This window comes from Chelonoidis abingdonii, chromosome 9, assembly GCF_003597395.2.
Source record: "Chelonoidis abingdonii isolate Lonesome George chromosome 9, CheloAbing_2.0, whole genome shotgun sequence".
Taxonomy (NCBI): domain Eukaryota; kingdom Metazoa; phylum Chordata; order Testudines; family Testudinidae; genus Chelonoidis; species Chelonoidis abingdonii.
The window spans coordinates 11,373,729-11,394,544 of NC_133777.1; the positions used below are offsets into that span (position 1 = coordinate 11,373,729).

At 43.2% G+C, this 20,816-nt stretch overlaps 1 protein-coding gene across 2 annotated transcripts in view; it reads left to right on the top strand.

The window, feature by feature from the left end:
* The window catches only part of MAD1L1 (mitotic arrest deficient 1 like 1), a 581,856-nt gene that overhangs the window by 336,569 nt on the left and 224,471 nt on the right, over window positions 1–20,816 (top strand). For both annotated transcript variants that reach the window (XM_032794089.2, XM_032794091.2), the window contains exons 14-15: window positions 2,675–2,763; window positions 13,292–13,382. In XM_032794089.2, coding sequence (XP_032649980.1) covers window positions 2,675–2,763; window positions 13,292–13,382 — 180 coding nt within the window. The remainder of the gene's footprint in view (window positions 1–2,674; window positions 2,764–13,291; window positions 13,383–20,816) is intronic.

Genomic DNA, 20,816 nt, shown 5'->3' on the forward strand with positions numbered 1-20,816 from the left:
ACCTTCCCTGGAGACCCCAAGAACCCAAATCCCTTGGGTTCTTAAAAGAAGGAGAAATAAACCATTCCCCCTTCTTTCCCCCTCCCAGACTTTCCATCCCTGGGCTATGCTGAGAGACTACTGATCCAACTCTTTAAATCACAATACAGAGAAGCATGTCCCTTCCCTTCCACAAAGAGGCAAACAGATTCAAGGAAAACAGAGAGAGATTCTACCTCTCCCCCCTCCCGTCTCCCCCACCAGTCCTGGTGAGTTATCCCAGTCCCCTGGGATGAAACAAGGAACCAGCAGTGATTTATTGGTTCATGTCAGTTAGCAGGTGGCAGTTCGACTCAAGGCTGAGGCTGCTTAGCCTTTGATAAATAGCGTATTTACCAGTCCTCCATCTTCAAATGCTATCCACATGTGGCCCAGAAAGCAGCACAAAACTATAACAACAAACCTCATCCCAGCCTTCTGCAGAGCTGGGAAGCAGAGTGAATAATGAATGTTTTCCTGCTAAAAGTAGGTTGGAATTGAAGTCTGCTGCCAGTACCTGTTCCTTGATTCTCATCCCTGGAATTGTCTAGAGTGCTTGCTTTATCCCAGCCATCTGTAATGAACTGAGCTGGGACAGATAAGCTCAGTAATCAGAAAATTGAGGGAAGCATTCCTCACTGTGATAATCTTGTCAGCTGGATAACATACCTGAACATTTTTACAGCATAATGATGCAGGAGGGCTTTTTGCTTCTTTCTTCTTTCTCTTTGCTTGAAAGGGTTTTGGCAAATGATGGGAGAATATCAACATCTAGTGTTCCTAAGAGGATTTTGGCTAGAACCTCTTCCCCCGTCTTTCTACTTTGCTTTAGCCCCTGATGTATCGGGGGGGGGAGGGGGGGGAAATCAGGCTATCCCTGTCCCTAGCTATAGTGCTACCATGTTTTTCATGCCTTTCCTGCAGCACACAGGTGTGCGAAGATACATTACACTGGAACTTTGTTTCTGGCTGAGCAATGTGACTAGGCATAGCTCTGCAATTGAATGCTGTCCCCTTGTTGTAAAAGCAAGACACTGATACCATCTGACTGCATTTGGACCTAGTACATCAGTGCAGAATTATGATGCTCTACACATCTAATCAGCACAATTGAAGGGTACTGTTTGTTAATGTGTTATCTCCCTGATGTTGAATACTGAGCCCTCTGTGTTCATATGGTTTGCATCTCTAATTAAGGTTGAGTTGCTTATTATTTCCCCTGTAAATGGAAAGTGTAGCATCTGGCCATAGATTTATGAGGGGGATTTAGCGATCAGGAGGTACAAGACAGATGCTGAAGGAAGAGCCAAAGTGTGAGGAGGGGAATAGGTCTACAAGAACAGACAATGAAGAATGAGTGGGGAGGGTATCCAGGCTGGGAGGAGACATAACAGGGCCGCAGGGTGTCTGAAAGTTACTTACGCTCAGAATTGGTTGTCTCTGTTTAGAATGCCTGAGGCTTTTTGGATAATAGTTTAATAGCAAGTAAAATATACCACTTCTCTCTTCCCTTTGCATGGACTTTTGGGCGCTGGATGGGGGACATAGATTTGCATAGTCAAAGGAGATCGAAGCTATTTCTACACATTCCTCCCTCTGCTCCCAGCCTGACAGTTACAGGGCCTGAGTAAGAGATTCCATGTGCTTAGATTGTGGCTTGGTTTCCCAGCATAAAGGGAGCTGAGGCAAACTGTTTTCTTAATTCTTCATCCACTGTTTCTCCCCCACCCCACCTGGGCAACCTGTATCTGAAAGGGCTGGAAATTCTCCCTTGTCTGATGGGTGTAGTGTAGAAGCCTCAGACAGAAGTTGGACTGGAAAAGGCAGTCTGATCAGCTTATTTCCTCTGGGAATTATTGGTGCTAAATGAGGTTGCATTGCCAGTATAGAACTTCAGGTGCTAGGCAACTCCTAGTTTCATGCAGAGAGTTCTCCACCTCGATTTACCCGCCAGGGAATGGATGGGGAAATATTCAGAAGAGGAGCAATGGCTCCGCTTGAACAAAATCAGTCCTCCCTTCCCTCTCCCTCCGCTGCCCCATACAGCCTTTGAGCAAATGTTGGGAGAGATAATTGGAAGTGTGGCAAGAGAGGATGTATTAATTGGGGAACTGGTACTTGGTACATGTAAAATAGTTGTATTTCACAAAGTACGTTGGAATGATTTCTATACTGAGAGGGAGCTGGCTGTGGAGTATGAAATGGCTGCCTCCCTGCTGTTTCTTAGCATCATATTATGAGGTGAAGTTGGTTTCCATTTCTGTTGTCTCTAAGCTGAAGAACCACATGACACTAGACACAGCTGCCTGATGGAAATGAAGGCACTTATGTGCCAGTAGGATCATAGAATTTGCTGTCGTGGGATGGATTGTGAGCCATCATGTTGTTGTAAATGCCTGATGCTTCCGAGGAAGGTGAAAAAACCCATAATGCATCTGGCCAATTGTACCTCCATGAGGCATACTAATGATAAATTCCTTACTGCAAACTTATATTAGAAAAACCTGCGCGCCATGGCCCATACTTCAAAATATTTAAGTCCCAGGACTCTTTACTCCCTGGGAGTGCTGGGCATTCAATAGTGTGATTCAGCAGTGTGCACCCGTGGCTGTCATGTCTCTGATAGATGAACTAACCTCCTGTCCTATTCCTGCAGTTGGAAGTGGAACTAAAGAGCCTGAAGTCTCAGGCATGCACAGCAGCTCAGAGCACCTTCATCACTACTGAGGAAGTGAACGCACTCAGGTGAGCATGTGCTAGGAGCTGTTCCTTCTATTTGTTACACAATTGGGGAGAAGGGAAAGGACCAAGTTGATGTTATAAAAGGAAATAAATGCTGCATCCTCATAGTTTATTATTTCTATTGTGATAGCATCTAGGAGTCCTGGTCATAGACCAGGACTCCATCTGTAAAAATGTAACACCAACACCCCCCGGTTGTCAGGACTCAGGATTTAACCTGGGACCTCTGGAGCTTAGTGCATGAGCCTCTACTGCATGAGCTAAGAGCCATATAGGTCTTAGCTAAAGCTGTAGAGCAGACTCATGAATCTATAAGTGGTCTCGGTGCCACTACATGAGACAGAACACCATGGGTGGTGTATGGGTTACACAAACCCAGGTGGTGTTTGGGTTACACAAACACACAACAAAAAGACAGCCCCAGGAAGCTTACAGTATAAGTAACTAAGCTTTAGTCATTACACTGACATTTTCCTAATAGGATATTTTCATAGTAGAATCCTTCTTTGTCCACCTACCTTCACCTCATGCTCAGGTCACCCCCCAAAACCCCATAAAAAATTCCAAGAGTCATGGAAAAGCCCTGGGGTCTCTATCCTTTCTTACATGTTGTCATTTTCAGACCCTTTTTCCACCTTGGGTTTCTCCATGCTCTGTTTTGGAATCTGCTTGAGTCTCTTGCCCTCTGTTAATTCATGTTGCAGTGGCTCCTTCATCACCCCATTTACTTCCCTCCCTGTGCAACAGCTTTGCTGTTTGTTTTTTATTTTTACTGGATCTGGACCTTAAGTACAGGACCTGTTGGCATCCATGGAGAGAGGTTTAGAAACAGCCTTTTGTAATAGTGATGTGCTTCCAGTGCAGGAGAGAAAAGAAAAATGGTTCCCCTAGTGTGCAGTTGCAGATGGCAGAAGGATACATGTTGTGATTCAATGAGAGAGAAGTTACAAAACAGCATTTCAGCAGAGGATACATAAGCACTTACAAAAGCTACAATGAAACTAGACAACCTGTCAGTGTATTTATTAAAGTATTTACAGCTCCCATTCCAAGGTAGGTGAAACAATAAATACCGAGCGCAGAAAGTTCATCTGTATCTAGAATGTTTTAATAAAGTTCCTTCTTTTTAAACTGAGCCAATCTGTTCGATCTTGACAACTTGCATTTGTTGTTCTGAACTGAAGTGAGATTTTGGCTGGATTTCCTTCTCTTAATTCTTTTCTATTTTCAGTTCCATCATTGTAAAAGTATTGCTGCCTCTCAGGAGCGAGAGCAGGATTTTGCAGGAGGCACAAATTATTGGCCTGCATCTTATGGATTTTCTAAATTTTCCCCTCCCTGCCCGGCTTGTTTTACAGCTCTAGAAGGGTTGCTCAGTATTAGAATGGAATGGATTTGAAAATGGCCGGTGTTCAGCTAGCTGTTCTAATACGACAGAGAGCTCTTAAACTGCCCTTTGGGATGTATTTCTCAGGGACAGCTCCCACAAGATAGAGTGGCAGAATTTTGGAGGCCTCTCTCCACCAAATCTTCTTTTAATGAGATGGTACCGTAGGTCACACTGGGGTTTTGTTCCCTCCTCCCATGAGGGCTAATCAGTTCTTCCTAAATTCTTGTTCATGATATGAGTTTGGTTTGACACTTGATCTCATTCTGCCTTTCCCCTTATCCGGGGGGCACATAGGACTAGCCTGAAGCATGGTGTTTGCAGCGCTACTGGGATGTTCAAAATCTCTCCAGCAGCAACAAAACTCATCCCTTATTATGATTAATATTATGCTTCTCTATCAGTAAAACCAGCATCCTGTTTGCTGTCTTCCGGGAGCTGGAGGCTTTCAGGATGTTTCTACAGTAACTCCCCAGTCTCCCCCCTCTCTCCTGGTTAGTATGGACTGCAGCACCCTTTCCATTTAGGAGCAAATCCAGTCTCTCTATTTTCACCTCCAAGATTCATTATTCCATGTTTATCTTCATTAAACAGCATTTGCCATCTATTAACTGAGCATCTTCAAGGACAGCAGAAAACAAAATGAAACAGCTGGATTTCCACATATCCCAGGACTTCATGAGATTGCTGGTGCCTTCCTTACAGTGGAAATGGATCTCATTTCTCACTTTGTCCATCTTTTCCCTGGTTTGCAAACCTAGCCCCTGAACTGAGGCAGACTTCACAAACAGCACCGTCAGATCCCTTGCAATGATTTCATTACTGAGCGCTAGTAGTGTGCTAGGCACTCTGCAAGCAGAGGAAGCCCCTGTCCTGCTCTTTAAAGCATGGCGGTCTAAATAGAACTCCAAACTGTGGTGTTTGGGGTTTTTTAAGTGAGAGTCCTTTGCCTGTCAACCCCATAACTCTGCTTCTTTCATTTAAATTATGCCTGTGAATTCAAATAGAGTGTCCCAGAAGTGGGCTCCTCCCCAGCAAAGCCATTTATATTCTGGAACAGTTCTCCAGTGAGGAGCAATAAATTGAAGGCAGAATTGAAAGTTGTGTCTGTGATAAGCTTCTGTCTCAAATCTGGACCTTAGCGTCCAAAAATCTAGGTGCTTACATAAAACTCTCCCCAAGCTTATACCCAGCTTGGCTCTGATCTCGCTGCCACCAACCAGGATTTTAGGGCTCCTGGTCACCCCGAGTCACCCCAACCTTTCCCTGGGGGACCCCGAAGACCCAGAACCCCTGGGTCTCCCTATCTCGAACGGGAAAACAAGCTCCTCCCCCTTGTCTCCTCGTTATCTGCTCCCCAGCTTCCCTCCCTGGGTGAGCCTGGGCGATGCAGTACTTAACTCCTTGAAGGCAAAACAAAGAGGGAAATCACCCTCCCCCTGAGGCGATGCATTCAAATCTAGTAAAGCTAATATAAAGAGATTTTCTACCCCCCCTTCCTGTAGCCTCACCAGAGAAACCCCAAAAACCTCAGCCAGGTTTTAAAAAAGAACTTTATATAAAAAGAAAGAAAATACAAAACAATAATCTTGCATTAAGAAACTCAATACAGGCTCTTGCTTATAAGAAAATATGAATAAACAGTCTGATTTAAAAGATAGCCCAGTTAAACCAGTCCAGCAAATCAACATACATGTAAATACAACACAAAGCTCATCATAGCCGAATTACTTTGCTTTCCTTTGTACTCACAGATGTTTAGGAGAAACTTTGAGATAAGATGGAGTTAGAAGAAAGCTTGTCCCTCACCGCCGAGGAAGCAACAAAGACACAGCAATCCACATCTGTACCTACAACACAAAGCTCTTCATAGCCGAATTACTTTGCTTTCCTTTGTACTCACAGATGTTTAGGAGAAACTTTGAGATAAGATGGAGTTAGAAGAAAGCTTGTCCCTCACAGCCGAGGAAGCAACAAAGACACAGCAATCCACATCTGTACATACAACACAAAGCTCTTCATAGCCGAATTACTTTGCTTTCCTTTGTACTCACAGACTTTTAGTAGAATATTTGAGATAAGAGGGAGTTAGAAGGAAACTTGTTTACCCATAGCCGAGAAAACAACAAAGACCCCGAGTATACAAATTCCCGCCCCTGACTTTAAACAATCCAGTTCTCTGATTGGTCCTCTGGTCAGGTGCTTGATTCCCCCCTGTCCACCCCTTACAGGTAAAAGACAATTAACCCTTACCTATCTACTTATGACAGTGTCAAGCTACGAGGCCAAGTTTCTGGGGTTGCTTCTCATAGCAGCACCGTCCACCTCCCTCCTCCCGCCCCACCACGAATCCACCACAAACACTTCCAGGACCACACACTGCTGCAGCTAGGGTCATCTGAGACATTTGACCCATAAGATTATTTTTGGTAGATTCCCAGTGTAGCTAAACCTTCTTTGTTCAGATGGAAGTCTATCATTGGACCATTTTTTGTTGCAAAGGTGGTGCTGGTGTATTTAGTAAAATACAGAACATATTCTAAACCCTGATGATGGTGATTTAGCGGCTAAGCTGGCCTGAGTGGTGTGGCTGCAAGGATGTGAACTTGGGTTTCTTTCCTTTCCTCTTCATAATGTTATGACTCTTTTTGCAAGGTGGATGGAAACACTATAAAGTTGCTCACTTGTTTCATCCCTTCCCTTCTTGCTGCGCAGCATGTGCAAGTTTTGTGGGCCGTGGGTTTCTAACAGAAAACACACACTGTATGTGTTTTCTTTTAGCTGGACGTGTCTTCAATCTGGGGCTAGTGGGCAACTTCCCATCCCTTTCTCCACACAAGTAGATGGACTGCTCTGCTGCTGCAGTCTGTTTTCTTCTCAGGAGCAGCCTACTCCAAATATCATTGTTTTCCTTCAACTTTCTGTCCAGCAGAACATGGACTTCTCTTCTCTGCAGAATTAAGGAGAAAGCACTTGTTTGTGGCTCCAGAGTTACCCAATCTAGGAATGGGGTAGTGTTCCACCTCTCCTGCTTCTGGCACACCCCATGCACTGGGGCTGGGAACCAGTAAAGAGCTCTCTTACTGTAAATCATGAGAAATTTTCACAGGGTTCCCCCTTGCATGGGGACCAGGAATAGTTTGTTGTTGTTGTCACGTTTCCAGAGGTAGCTGCACCTTCCTGGGCACTTGTGATTCTCCTTGTGGCCACCTCACTTAGATCTCAGGCCTCTAGTCATCTTTCTTGAGGTGGGATTTCGCTATCCACTCCCTCTTGACTGGGGTCTTAGGCTGAAAACTCCTCCAAATCACTAAGATTATCACAGCAGGTCTGACTTTAGTTCAGCACTTATAGTTTTGTTCTCTCAGAGGCAGTGACAGAGTTCCTGGTGACCAGACGGGTTTCCCAAAACAAAGAACTATTTATTCAGAACAGAAGCGTTACAGAAAAAAGGCACCTTACAAACAATAAACATCTAGCTTATCAGGTGTCACCATCCTCCACATGGAAACCCTGTCAGTTTCCAAAGTACTGCAGGGCCTGCCCCTTTCTGTCACAGTCTCATGTCCATTCTTGGATGAAATGTGAATGGCCCTCTCCAAGGTCAGGGCTGTTTTTTGTTTACCAGGCCTCTTGAAGCAGGTCAGACCTATACATGCCATTTCTCTTAGGGGATGAAATTTCCACCGAGTATTTACCTGCATTAGGAATTTGCTCTAATTATCCCCTGCCCTCCTGATATTTGTTCCTGCAGAAAATCCTTTGGCTTCCCTCATTTAGCCAGGAATAAACCACTAGCCAACCCATAAAGATACATATAGCATTTGTAAAATCAATATAATCGTTTTTAAATATTCTGTGTGTCCATAGCTTCTCTCGTAGTGGACCATGGCAGAACCCTTCCATTGCTGACAGCAGGTGGGTGGTTTGATAAGGAAGGGAAGGAGGGAGGGGTTTTGAAGGGTGGGAAGGGGAATCAGGTGGGGAAGGAATAATTGTGCCCTCCCCTCCTTCTCCATTACAGTGTTAAGGTTTTGTCTGCGCTATCAAGTTTTGTTGATAAAACTTATGTCGACACCCAGAAGTTGACAAAACAAAAATCGCCAAAGGGTGCTCACACTTGCTCCCTCTGTCCACAGATCATGTCCACGTTGTGTGAGCAATACATTGTGGGTATGTATCCCACAGTGCAGTGTTGTGGGAAGGCAAAGCTGATTGCTGCACATCTTGGGAGGATTCCCTCCCAGTTCTCTCACAGCCTCCTCAGCTGCCAGGAGCGGTATCATGAGTAGCTCTGTGAGCTCTCCATGCTGAGGAATGTCAGGGCAACAGTCTCTCCTTCCCGCCTCACTGTGACAACAGTCTGCCTGCTCCTGTGTTCCTAGTGCAGGGCAGAACAGGAGCATTCCAATGATTTGCTCTTTGTTCCCCAAAGGGAGCAGCACGTTCAGCTGTTAGATACTTCTGGCAGCTTTGAAAGGGGAGGGGTGCATGCCTGCAGGGCAGCAGAGATCAAAACACTGAGCAGAGCAATCAGGGCAGACATTGTGGGATACTGGTGGAAGCCAGTTCTGTTGGCAAAACAAACAGCAGTGTCTACACTGGCTCTTTGACAGTAAAGGGAGGGGAAAAGAAAAAAGTCTCTCATGGCGTGAAAGTTTTTTGATTTGCCAAAAGGCAGTTTTTGGCGACAAAATTTGGTAGTGTAGACAAAGCCCTAGCAGAGCTGTCCCTGTGGGGTTCCACACGACCAGTTCATACTGCTGCTGCTTGTTTGTGGGGCGTCTCTAGTCATTGGAGTCTTGCCTGCTGCCAGTGGGGATGCAGGAACTAGGAACACGACTGTACTTACATTCATTCCCTGTACAATTTGCCATCACAAATTCACTGTGGCAGAAAACAGGTGGAAGAAGAATACAAACTCCAAATTGGAAGATGGGGAAAGAAACCCCACTCCTCATGAGGGAATTATTTTCACTGCTAACATTTACCATGGGCCTCAGCACACCATTCACCTTCAATCCAATGTGCCTGCTCTCCTGGACTAAGCCGAACCCCACCAGTTAGCTGCTCTCCTGAAGGAACCTGAAAAATGGAAGGGAACCATCAGAAGCCAGGGAAAGGAGTGGGAAAGGACTGTGTGCCTCCAGGCATTTCCATATAAACTTCACTGTTAAAAGCTAACTTCTGAAAACAAATGCAGGATAGTCACAAAGGACAAAGAAATCCACATTAATCCCCTAAATCTGTATTCACATCCTGTGAGGGAGTGAAAGCTTTAAAAAAAATCTTTTGTCTCCTTTTTCTTTAGTATGGAAAGTAAATTTTCAGTGAGAAGCTTGAAAGACTTTTATCAGTTTTTCTCCTTCTCCCCTCGAGAACAAAGTGCTCTTTCGTCAGCCCATTTATAGCTCTAAATGTGAAATTCTTTCCCAACTTCATTACTTCTGAGGAGACAATAAAAGCCAATATTAATGCTGTCATTCCACACACCCCTTGTCCCCTATAAATCATATTCGCCATATTCTTCAGATCATGTAATGGGAAAGGGTGGTCAAACAATTTAGTTTGTTGACCACAGGGTATAACAAACTGTGTTTAGTCAGTAACCCGTTTTACTTGGGTTGTGATAAATCTGGAAAGGCTGTTGTTTTAGAATGAATAAATAAAAGTAATACATTAAAAAACAGCTTTAGTAGAGGCTTAAGTGGCAACAGCTGAAGGACCTTTTCAGCTGGAACAAATCTGAACTTTTTCTTTCTGCTGTCAAACAGAAACTTGAGTAAATCCTAAGTGTTGTCTATGAATTTAGTGAGTAGGTAGAGTTACAGTGATTCAAAAGAAATTCATGTTCTTGCCAATGCCTGTTAGTCACACTTGCTGGAAATCTCTGTTCCATTCCTAACACCATCTCATTGCCATCTGGATCCCTTAATAGTGTCTTCTCCACACGTACATTTTCTGTTCCATTCAGTAATTTCCAGTTCAGCAGTAGCTTTTCTACATGGCAGTGCCCTCTTCACAGATGGGGCATACTGTGAGAGATGCCCTTATCAGTGGCAGTATTATGCTGCCAGTCACACTGTGCTGTGCTATATCTGCCAACATTTTAATCTTATAAATAAGGACAATAAGGAGAAAAACAGGAGCACCTGTTAGCTCCATTGGACTCTGAGAGCTTTCTGGAAGGAGAGAGTTGGAGCAATACTTCATTTTTTCCTCCTTAAAAAAATAGGACTGGTCAGTCTGTCTGCCTCAGGTGTTACTATGGCACCCATTACCATAGCATATAAGCACTTCACAGATAAATGAGATTTGCATGGCAAGGTCTCTCATGGATTTCATGGTTCAGCCTTTCCTGGTAGAAGAGGCTTTGTTGGAGATGTAGGGTTTTTTCCTTTGTTGTTTCGTCCTTCTAAATTGAGACAGTGGTATATATGCTGTGTGCCCAACACCAGAATGATTCCAACTATCTGGAATTGGAAACACATGCAAGATCAAGATACACAGGTCAGAGCAAATGCGACTCCTTGGTGATCTTTCACTAACTAGGTCTCCCACTTAGAGCCTGGGAGACTGTCAAAATATGTTGTGCCTTTAGAGTCTTCTCTTTTGAGTTACTTTTAGTTTTACTGCATCTGCTCCAGGAAAGCCCTGTAAGAGATTTGAAGCAATCTTGTCAAGAATTTAAATCGTTGCATGTTTTCAAGCTTCTCTGTAATGAATGAATTGGTAGATATTCAGTAGTGAATTTCAATGATGCTTCCTACACCAGTAAAACTCAGCATTTTATAGTATCAATATTGTAGCAAGTAGATGACATTTCTTTCCTCCTCCCACTGAAAAGCTGCATTGTATTCAGTCTAAGTCAAATGTTAAGTTGATAGGTGATGGTACTGAGCCTCTTTCTAGTTTACTTTTTGTCTTTCCTGATTTGAGTCTGTCCTGGGTTGTTCTACTTGCAAACACCTGTAGAACAGCTGAGGAAGGGTGACTCTGGTGCACAAATTGAGATGTGAGAATTGGGGATAAAATGGATGCCACATTTTTTATTGTTGGCACCTAGATGGTGGAGCACAAGGTTGCATGTACGTTAACACCGCCTTTTTGCCCGTTGGAGAATCCATATACAACACTAACTGGGCCCTGAGTCAGAGCTTACTCAAATGAAAAATTTCAATGATAAGAAATTATCTTCTCTGGTAGTTTAACTGCCAAATGCAAGTGCTCTGCTATGTTTATATATCCCATGCCTCTCTCTCTTTGCCACTGGGAAATGCTCCCATGGGCTGTTCAGGAAAGACCAAGTAGCACAAACTGTTTTCCTATGGTTCTTAGTATCCCCCAGTGGAGATTCAGGGCACTTTACAGTGTCAAACTCAGGCTAGTAGAGGAGTGGCCTGTAAATAGATATAGTACTAATGAGTCTTTAAAAATCTCTCTGGCACTGAGAACAGCAGTGCTGGTCCCAGTAGCCAGCACAGGAGACAGGCCATTGCTTGGGTGTGGAGGAGGGGTGCCAAGTCAGTAAAGAAGAGATATTGCACCCTGGTTCTCCATTACAATGGGAGTAGGGAGCAGGTGCCTTTGGTTGCAGTCTGTTGGGGTACTTCTACACTGCAATTCAAAACCTGCGGCTGGCCTGTTCCAGCCATCTCAGACTTGCAAGGCTCAGGCTAAGGGCTGTTTAATTGCGGTGCAGAGGTTCAGGCTCAGGATGGAGCCCAGACTCTAGGATCCTGCGAGGCAGGAGGGTCCCTGAGCTTGGACTGGAGCCAAAGCCTGAACATCTACATGGCAATTAAACAGCCCCACCACCCTGTGCCATCCAAGTCAGCTGGCACAGGCCGATCACAGGTGTCTAATTGCAATGTAGGTATACCCTTAGAAGCTCCATTGCATAAGTGCACATCTCCCTCTTTGCAGAAGGAGGCAGAGTGAAAATTTAAACAATTGAACAATTCAACTGGCTGAATTTCATAAGACAACAAGTGAAAAATCTCATTCAGTGACCAGAGGGGGAAAACATTAGACAGACTGTACTGCAAAATGGCAGACATCTCAGACTATAACATAAACATTCTGAGCATACATTCTCTATCCCGCTAGAACAGCACCAGTGTATAAAGCACCACATCTCCCTGGGCATGAAATTTAAGGACAGGAATCAGTTATTAAACCTTAAAAGTACATCAGAAATACCATATAAGCATCATGGCTCAACCATAATCTAGTTACAGCTTGATCCTTTTTCAAACCATGCTTTCTCTGGAGACACATTTGGTATTGGAGGGCAGCAGGAGCCCTCATCTGGTACCACAGTGCAGAGTGCTTGTTCTGTAGGAGGCAAGAGATAAACATAACCCTTTAGTTTTGGAGGGTGAGTGGTGATGAGAGATTTATCAGAGGTTTTGAGCCAAAATACAGCATATTGAATATGAGGATGTCATTGACTCTGAACATCTTGGGTATCTGATTCTGACCTTCAGTAGCTGCTATGTTGTTTCCTTACAGAAAAAAATTCTCTCTTCCTTTGGTATGTCCTGAAGGGTTAAAAGCTCTTTTAAACATAGTGTGAGGAGTAACTCTAAGTTACATCTGAAGATGCTGTCATACAGCAACATCTTCTGGAAAAAGTAGGTGCCCAGGATGTTGGTGGTTTATATGTAATGACAGATGAGAGTGCCTCTCACCCTTTTTGCCAACTACTTTTTACCTGAGTGATGTATGACTTTTCAATGTCTAGAACGTTATTAAATAGCTTAATGTGTTTTTTCTCTTTAAAAACCAACCCCACACATTCTGAAAAAACACCTCCTCCCCTGAAAATAAACATTTAGCAAGAACAAAGGGGAACAGAAGATTATACATGTGTGATGTGGCCAAGGTAACATTGGTGTAGGAACTGTACATATTGAATTTTCCGATGAGTTGCTCTTTTACCTGTGCGTACTTAGCGGTGCAATAATGGTGTTTTATTCTTTTCTTTTAATGTGGTGTCTTACCATTGGAAGAATATTTTATGGCAGATGTGTGATTTCTGTCTTTGGGTCCTCCTTATTTTACTCTTTCCAGTGGTGGGACTAAAGCAGAGTTAGAGCATTGGGAGTTTCAGTGTATTTCTCCCTCCCCTTCTCTTTACAGGTTAAAAATTGAAGAGTTGGAGGCTGAGCGAGGGCGGCTAGAAGAAGAGAACAAGTCTCTGGAAATGAAATTGGAAAAGCTCACTCTCCAGGTAAGAAGTGGGGCAGGGCCAGAAGGGCTTATTAGCTTGGCACGGTCCAGCCTTGGTGGGTGGGTATACTGACAAACTTCTTGAAGTTCCTTTCACACTCCACAGATCTTTCCCCTTCAGTCTGGGGAATGATCCTGCAAGAAGGCCAAATCGAGACCATCCCACGCACCCTTATTTGTGTACGATGTTGTCATATTGAGATTTTGGTGATGTATTCAGGCATGCAAGAACAGATGCTTTTTCCAGTATCCTTGGAAAACCTCTTCTGTTTAGAAGTCTCTGAACAGTTGTCTGTGCTAGCAAACTTCATAGTCATAACTAACCACGGCTGCAGCTCTAGCTCTGGGGGCTGTTGTATACACTCTGTTTTCCACTATGATGACAGGTTGATAAAAATGCCTCTGCGCTGTTTAAATTACAGCTTCCCACCATCATTACCATTAGTGCTGAGCAAAGCTCAGTAGCTTGCGGCCTTATCTGATAGGAACTATTCAAGTCCAGAACATGATGATGGGGTATGGAAGGAACAAGTTGTAGTGGCTGTGATCCACACACTCTTCCCAAGAGGAGGAAGGTATGAAATATGAAATCTGAGTGAAAGAAAAGCTAAAGTGCTGATTTCACCATGGCACGGCAGGATTTTCCTATCTTTTTGCTGAGACTGATGCTTCGGCCACCTCATAAGCAAGAGTTTCAACTTTTTTACTCTGGATACAGCACTGAAGCCTTCCTCTCCATGAAGCTGGCAGCAATAGAAGGAGCTGTTTACTCAGGCTGCTCTCATGTCTCTAACACTGTTACTCTGTGAAGAGGGAGGGGTGGGAGTGTTGCATTTGAAGCGTCTTCTGTTTGAAAGAAGCTGGAGTGAGCGAGAAGCGAAGGCTATTTTGTGTTTAATCAAAGGCCATCCTGCTCTGAGCAGTGTTATCTCTCTCTGATGTGCCGAACAGCCCAGCCGTGTAACATTTCATTCTTTTAATTTTTTTCTTTCTCTCTTTTCCCCTTTTTGTGTAAATTGCTTTATGGTGGTAGAAAACCTGCAGGTTTGAAATTACCCGAATTTCAGACAGACCATTGATTTTATCTTGACACCTATTAGAGGCAAATCAAATCTCTTTTTTTATTACCAATTCCTGGAGACGGGGGATGTGACAGCTTTGATAAAGCGGGGAGTTGAGAGCTGCTGAGTGCCTCTGCCTTGCCGTGGTTAGCGCGAAACCTGTCACCCAGCTCTCCTTTAATTGGGTTTCTGTCATCTGAAGGAGATGAAAACATTGGGTTTGGTGTTCTGATGCTCCAGTCTCCAAACATACACAACAGCAGCTTTGGTTTCAGAGCAGGTTACAACTCACTCAGATCATATTTAATCTGTCCTCACTGCTTCAGGGTAGCTGCCAGCTCCCAGCACTGGAGTATTACCATTCTGGCCAGAGTATTCACTGTTTTGTTTGGGATTCTCAGAGAGATCTAGTGTTTATAATCAGTGTCAGCAGTGCCAGTAGCCCAGCCCTTGAGATGCTAAAAGCACCAAACTTCTAAGGTCTGTCTGCAGCAGGAAAGGTTCAAAGCCTCTCATATAGTTTTGCTAATTGTCTTATTTTTGACAGAAGTGGGTGGGTAGGTGTGGTCATTTCGGTAGCTGAGCTCATTTAATGCTGTGAAAATGATGTAATGATAAAGGCTGGGATCAGGATATCAAAGACAAAGCTGAGACAGCACCTTCATGTTATAATAAAACACTAGCCCACTATGTAAGCAGACACTGGTGGTGCAGTGATTGTTGTATTCTTCACAAAATTCACAGTTCAAAAAAAAGCCATTTAAACTCGTCCCAGACACTAGTAGTGCACATCACAATATTACAATTCAGTGGCAGTGCTCAGAACCCCAGAATTTAACAATGGTGCACTGCAGATCAGGGCTACGTGAGGGGACTGGAGAGGGACAAAAAAGACCTGGGGATGCAGGGAAAAGGAAAAGATGTGAGGAAGACAAGAGGACAGACAGGCATAGAGAAGGAGAAGAGTTCGTCTGTCTGAGCTGGTTGAAGGAGGAGAAAGCAAGCCCCATCAGTAGAGGTTAGATCAAGAACCCATCTGAGGAGAACTGGATTAATTAACAACATTCTTGGTTCTAATTTGGGAGGGCTAAGGCTTGGACTTAGTTATTGTTTAACTTCTCCTTATCTGCTCACTCTTTGTGCATACCTTATAAGCTTGGAGTTCTGGTTCCTCTGAATCAGGAAGTGAATAGCAAGGAAAAGAGAACACTAGAGATTAACTCCTTGGGCAACTGAGATTTCTCAAACTGGAGATGGATCTGTGCAAGTCCGAGTGCTGAAAAGGTGTGAATTACTGACCAGTTCCCACCCAGTTGAGTGGTCAAGAGGTCAGAACTGCCTACAAGGGAAAAACAGCCTTGTTAACAGGGGTTCTGGTCCTGGAGGTGCAACAGCATCCCCTGGCTTGAAGTAATAATAGCAGCTGAATGCACCATGCCACCATATTCTGGGTTTCTGGTTTTGTTCAAAGGTTTTCAGCTCCCTCAATATAAAAATTGCCCAGTGCCCCTGCCTGCTAATGAAGACTCATTATTCATTACTTGAGTGCCAAATCCCCAGCAGGCCCAGGCTCAGAATTACATCCTATGTAAACGCTTCTGTTGACTCTAAGCACTGCTGTGGACTGGGTTATCAGCTGCTGAATCCAATTAAATATGGGTTATCCCGCTATTAATCTCTTCAGTCAGATACAGCAAGGAGAATATGTTGGAAAAAGGTAATTCCACACTCCAGTGGACTCAGTGGAATGTGCCCAAGTCCGTTTATTAATTTGTTGCTCATTCCTCAGGTAGAAATCAAGGAGTTGATGGGTTAAAATAATATCTTTGTCGGAAAGAAAAGCAAGAAAGGAGAAAAAATGACAATGGTACAAAATAACTTTTTTAAATGTACTGAAGAAAAAGTCCCCTAGTGAAATTTCAGAAATGGAAAAAACAGAGGATCAGAGAAAATACAGAAATAAGAGGTAGAAGACAATGAACAAATTAAAAAAAAAACTCTGCCAAATCTTAATCTGTAGCACTTCCTTTAAGCCGTTATTGGAATAAATGACTGCAATAAATAAAAGTTACTTACAAGAGAGTGTATAAAATTTGATGATGTCTTGGGGACATGGGGTGTGATAGAAAGTGAATGAAATCAAGCGTTACAATTTAAGCACACCAATCTTTATTTACTGAAATCTGATCAGTCCATAAAACCATATGCAGTGAATTCAAATCTGAAGGGACATGTCCAGCCTTTAGTAGCCAAGAGTTCAGGACCATCAAGGTTTGACTGTATTGACACATGAAAAAGTTATCTTCAAAAACATTCTCACACGTTGTTACATGCGTGTGTGTCGGAGTATGGTCATTTTGCCTTTGCCTGTCCCTGAATTGGTTGCTGGCACTGATACTGCATTTCAGCTAACTGTATGGCTGGCACTAACTGGGCCAGAGGGCAGGTATGTGCTTTGAAAGCTGCTGTTGTATTAGGAGGTATGTAATTTATCGTCCCCAAGCCTGTATTAGCAAGTGAAGAAATTGATGAGTATTTGCAGCAGCGTATATAGTATCTGACGTCTCTTTGTATTCTCTGCTTGCATGGGGACAACTTCAATTATGGCTAGAAGCTCCATCAACCTTCACACCCTTCAATTCCCAATACTCCTTTGGGTCTTGACACCTAGCTGTGGGCTGCATTGATTTTCCTTCACTGGTATAAACACAATAGCATGGATATTACTCACTGTTCAGATCTTTACTGCTAATAAAAAACCTCAAATTACAAAAAAAAAAAAAAATGTTTTGGATTGTAGGGAGACGACATCACTCCTTTCCCATGACACATCTAACTGAAATCTTTTAAACCTGAGGTAGAGGGAGATCAGCTGATCAAATACAGTTAAGTATTCACTTATCTGCATCTGTTTCTGGTATGGCGACCCCTGCTGGAATGGGAGAGCATATCTGCTGCTGTATTTTGCTTTTGCATATTGTGGGCAGAGTGTTGCTGCTGCCTCAGAAAGTGGTTTAGTTTGTTAAACAGTCCAGAACACTTCAGGCAATCTGCCCTTTACTTATTGGGGGAAACTGCAACTTGAAGCCAGGAACAAAAGGGACTGATCAAATCAGTGCCTTTTGGAGAAAATGGGAGGAAAGACTTCTGAAGAGTGCTCAATTAGCATTTATTACTGCTAGGAGCCTTGTGTTTACAGGCAATGGAGCGGATGGTGAAGTGTTCCTTATGCAAATACCACTCTCCTGCTTTTCCTGCTCTCAGCTCTTCGAGTTGAAGGAGAAGAGATTCTTCAAGTTTGGCTGCTTCAAGGAAGATTGATTAAAATCAGCTGCAGTTTGACTTAATTGGATCCATATGTTTGGAGAGGGAGCTTGACTAGTTAGAACTTCTTGTAATTAGTTCACAGCTGGTTGGTGAGAAAAACAAAACTCCGGTTACAGTTCAGAGAAGTGGATCTGTAAAGATAAAGAACATTTTCCTGTCTTTATATTTGTACATTTTCAGGCTCTGTAAATTGTCTAGTCCTCTAACTAGACTAGCAGTCTGATTCCTGTGTGAGACACAAACTGGGGTGTGCAATTTGCCTTTTTGTTTCTGGATGAGAAGAATCAAATAAAGTTGGAATAGAAATAGATGCTGATAGGCAAGGAAATATGACTAAGCTTATATGGAAGACAAGAGAGACTCCATATTGTATAGGACAGAATCAGGAGTATTTTTGGCTATTTGTGAACCTTTGGACTAGGTCAAGAGGCTCTAAACAGGATGACTCTGGAACCAGATACTCGTTGATTGAAAGCCCCCAGGAGTAAGAATTAGAATTGAATTTATTTATCTACCTTCCTCATTAAAATGTAATAGAATAACAAATATATAGTTGTATATTGTACTAATATCCTTATAGATACTTAAAAAACAATTTAACTTGCTAATTAACCAGGGAGGAGAGATTGAAGGGAGGGTACAAACTAAAGGGCCATCAATGAGGATTGTGAAACCACTTTTTTTGGGGAAATACCATCATTCAAGATGCTTTTTAAAGTGAGGATGAGTAATTTCAGAGGGGCCAGTTCCATACAATAGAGCCCTCCTCAGCAAAAGTACCATTACTAACTAGCATCACACACAATGGAAGGATCTCTAGGCTTGGTCTCCACTAGGAGTTAGGCCTTGTCTATGTGGGGAAATTGACCAGAACAGAATTCTGAAAAGTTGTCCACATGGGGAGGCTGTTTCAACAGCTTATTCTGAAATAGCTATTCCAGTCAATTTCTGAGATAGACAAGACCTTTTTGGTTTGTTTGTAGGTGTTAGCTAAAAGATGCTAATGGCTGCATTCTAAAAGTCCGATGTAGACAAGGAAGTTTAGACTTTAACACAGGCTAAACTGATCAGTTTCAAGCCTGGAAGGAGCCTCAGCTTTAACTTGACCAGCTTAGCATATGTTAAATAATAAACTGCCCTGCCTGATTTAGACTCTTAGAACATGTATGTTAGCACACGGTAGCTAACACCTTCTAACATGCCTGTACATTTGAGCCTAATCAAAACCTGTCTTACTGGTGGTGGGAGAGCACACACTAACTTACTGTCTTCATGGAGGATGCGGAAGCTGCAGAGGGATGTTTCTTCTCTTTTAAGCATTAATGACTCATTATCTAGTTAGGTCTTCACCTTCCAGACAGTAACTAGTTGGAAATTAAGGCCTTCAGGCAAGTTTAGGTCATTTAATAGTCTAACTGCTCATTATGTAAAGAATGGATGAATCATTTACATTGTTAAAAAACTTAAAGGGACACTGTCAGCCATTCTAGGTCTCCTGATTGACCTATCAAACATGCATAAATCTCATTCCCTGCCTAATTTGTCCTAGTGACTTCTCTTTCACAAACCACCTCTCTCTCTCCCCTTTGTCCTTTCTTACATGCCCCCAGTCCACATGAGACTATCTCCACATCACAGCTTTTGACCTCAGTGAAAACGTTCTCTGTACTCACACTTAGACACCTATTACTCCCATCCACCTATCTTTGGCGAGGGCTTCTTGGATGCAAGAGGATTCACTCAAATTGCGTGCATCTTTTCAACCGGGCATGGCTTTTTGGATGATTTGTCATTGATGGGGCTGATTGCGTGTATCCCTAGTTGAGAACCACTGCTTTAACCCTCTGTGTTCCCTCCCCAGCTCCTACCTGGAGTTTTGTTACATTTCTTGTCAGTTATAGGCAAAAATCCTCTTTGGAGCATGACGTATTGCACCACATCCTTCACTGTTGTAAATGGACTTAGGTCCTTTGAGTCCAAGCTGTGGGTCTGGCTCTCTGTTTGTGGGACAAAATAAATTCTCAAACTATTAAGTCACAGCTGATTTATACAGCTGTTATTTCCTTGATCAAACTTATGGTATTTGCCATTAAATATTGACCTAATCCATCACTTATTGTGCAGGCAACTACCTGGCAGATCTTTTAGTCCATTGTCTCCTTCACAATGTATTTTCGAGCATTTGCAGCTGCCTTAACCCTGTTTAAAAGTCTCTTTTTGTGACCTGTGTGCCACTCAAGCTTTCTGTAGAAATGTAATCTGAGTTTTAGTGGCAGCTGTGTATGACTAATTTGCAAAGATGTGATGCATCCCTATTTAAAAAACCAAGTCTTTAAACCTGATTTTAGTTTAAACTTGCTTTACTTCCCGGATGATCCACACAAAGGAAAACCTGTGGCCACACTAGCCTGCATATGGGTATGTATCACACCAAAGTTTTAGGAGAAAGGATCACTCCTGATTCTCCACTAGGCCTTATTCCACTTGAAGATTCCATTGGCTCAGGGAGTATTTGAGATGGGCTGCTAACAATGTTTAGAGTCCTGCTGAAGTGGATTCCACAGCCAGGCAGCACATTCACTTGTGGGTTTGGGTGTTCTGAAAGTGATGACTATCAATGAATGAGGGGAGGGAGCTGAGGAAGGGATGTTGTATGGGAAGATCTAGAACTTGTTTTTCCAAGTTCCCGGGGACAGGGGGGAAGGGTGTTACCTTGTTAGGGATCCAGCTTTCTGGGAATCATGGGTATTAAATTAGCTAAGGCTCCACAAGTGTGTACACATTAAATCTGAATGTACCGGGGCTCTGAGAATTGAGGGGAAATAGAAACTTGCTGTGGGATCAGGAGGTCCTGAGGGGTGGAGGAGAGTTCAAGTATTAGTCATAGGGAACACTGAGATAATCCTCCTACTTCTGTCATAGGCCAGGGATCAGCAACCTTTGAAAAGTGGTGTGCCAAGTCTTCATTTATTTACTGTAATTTAAGATTTTGTGTGACAGTAACATTTTACGTTTACAGGGGCTGGGAGATGGAACCCCAGACTGGC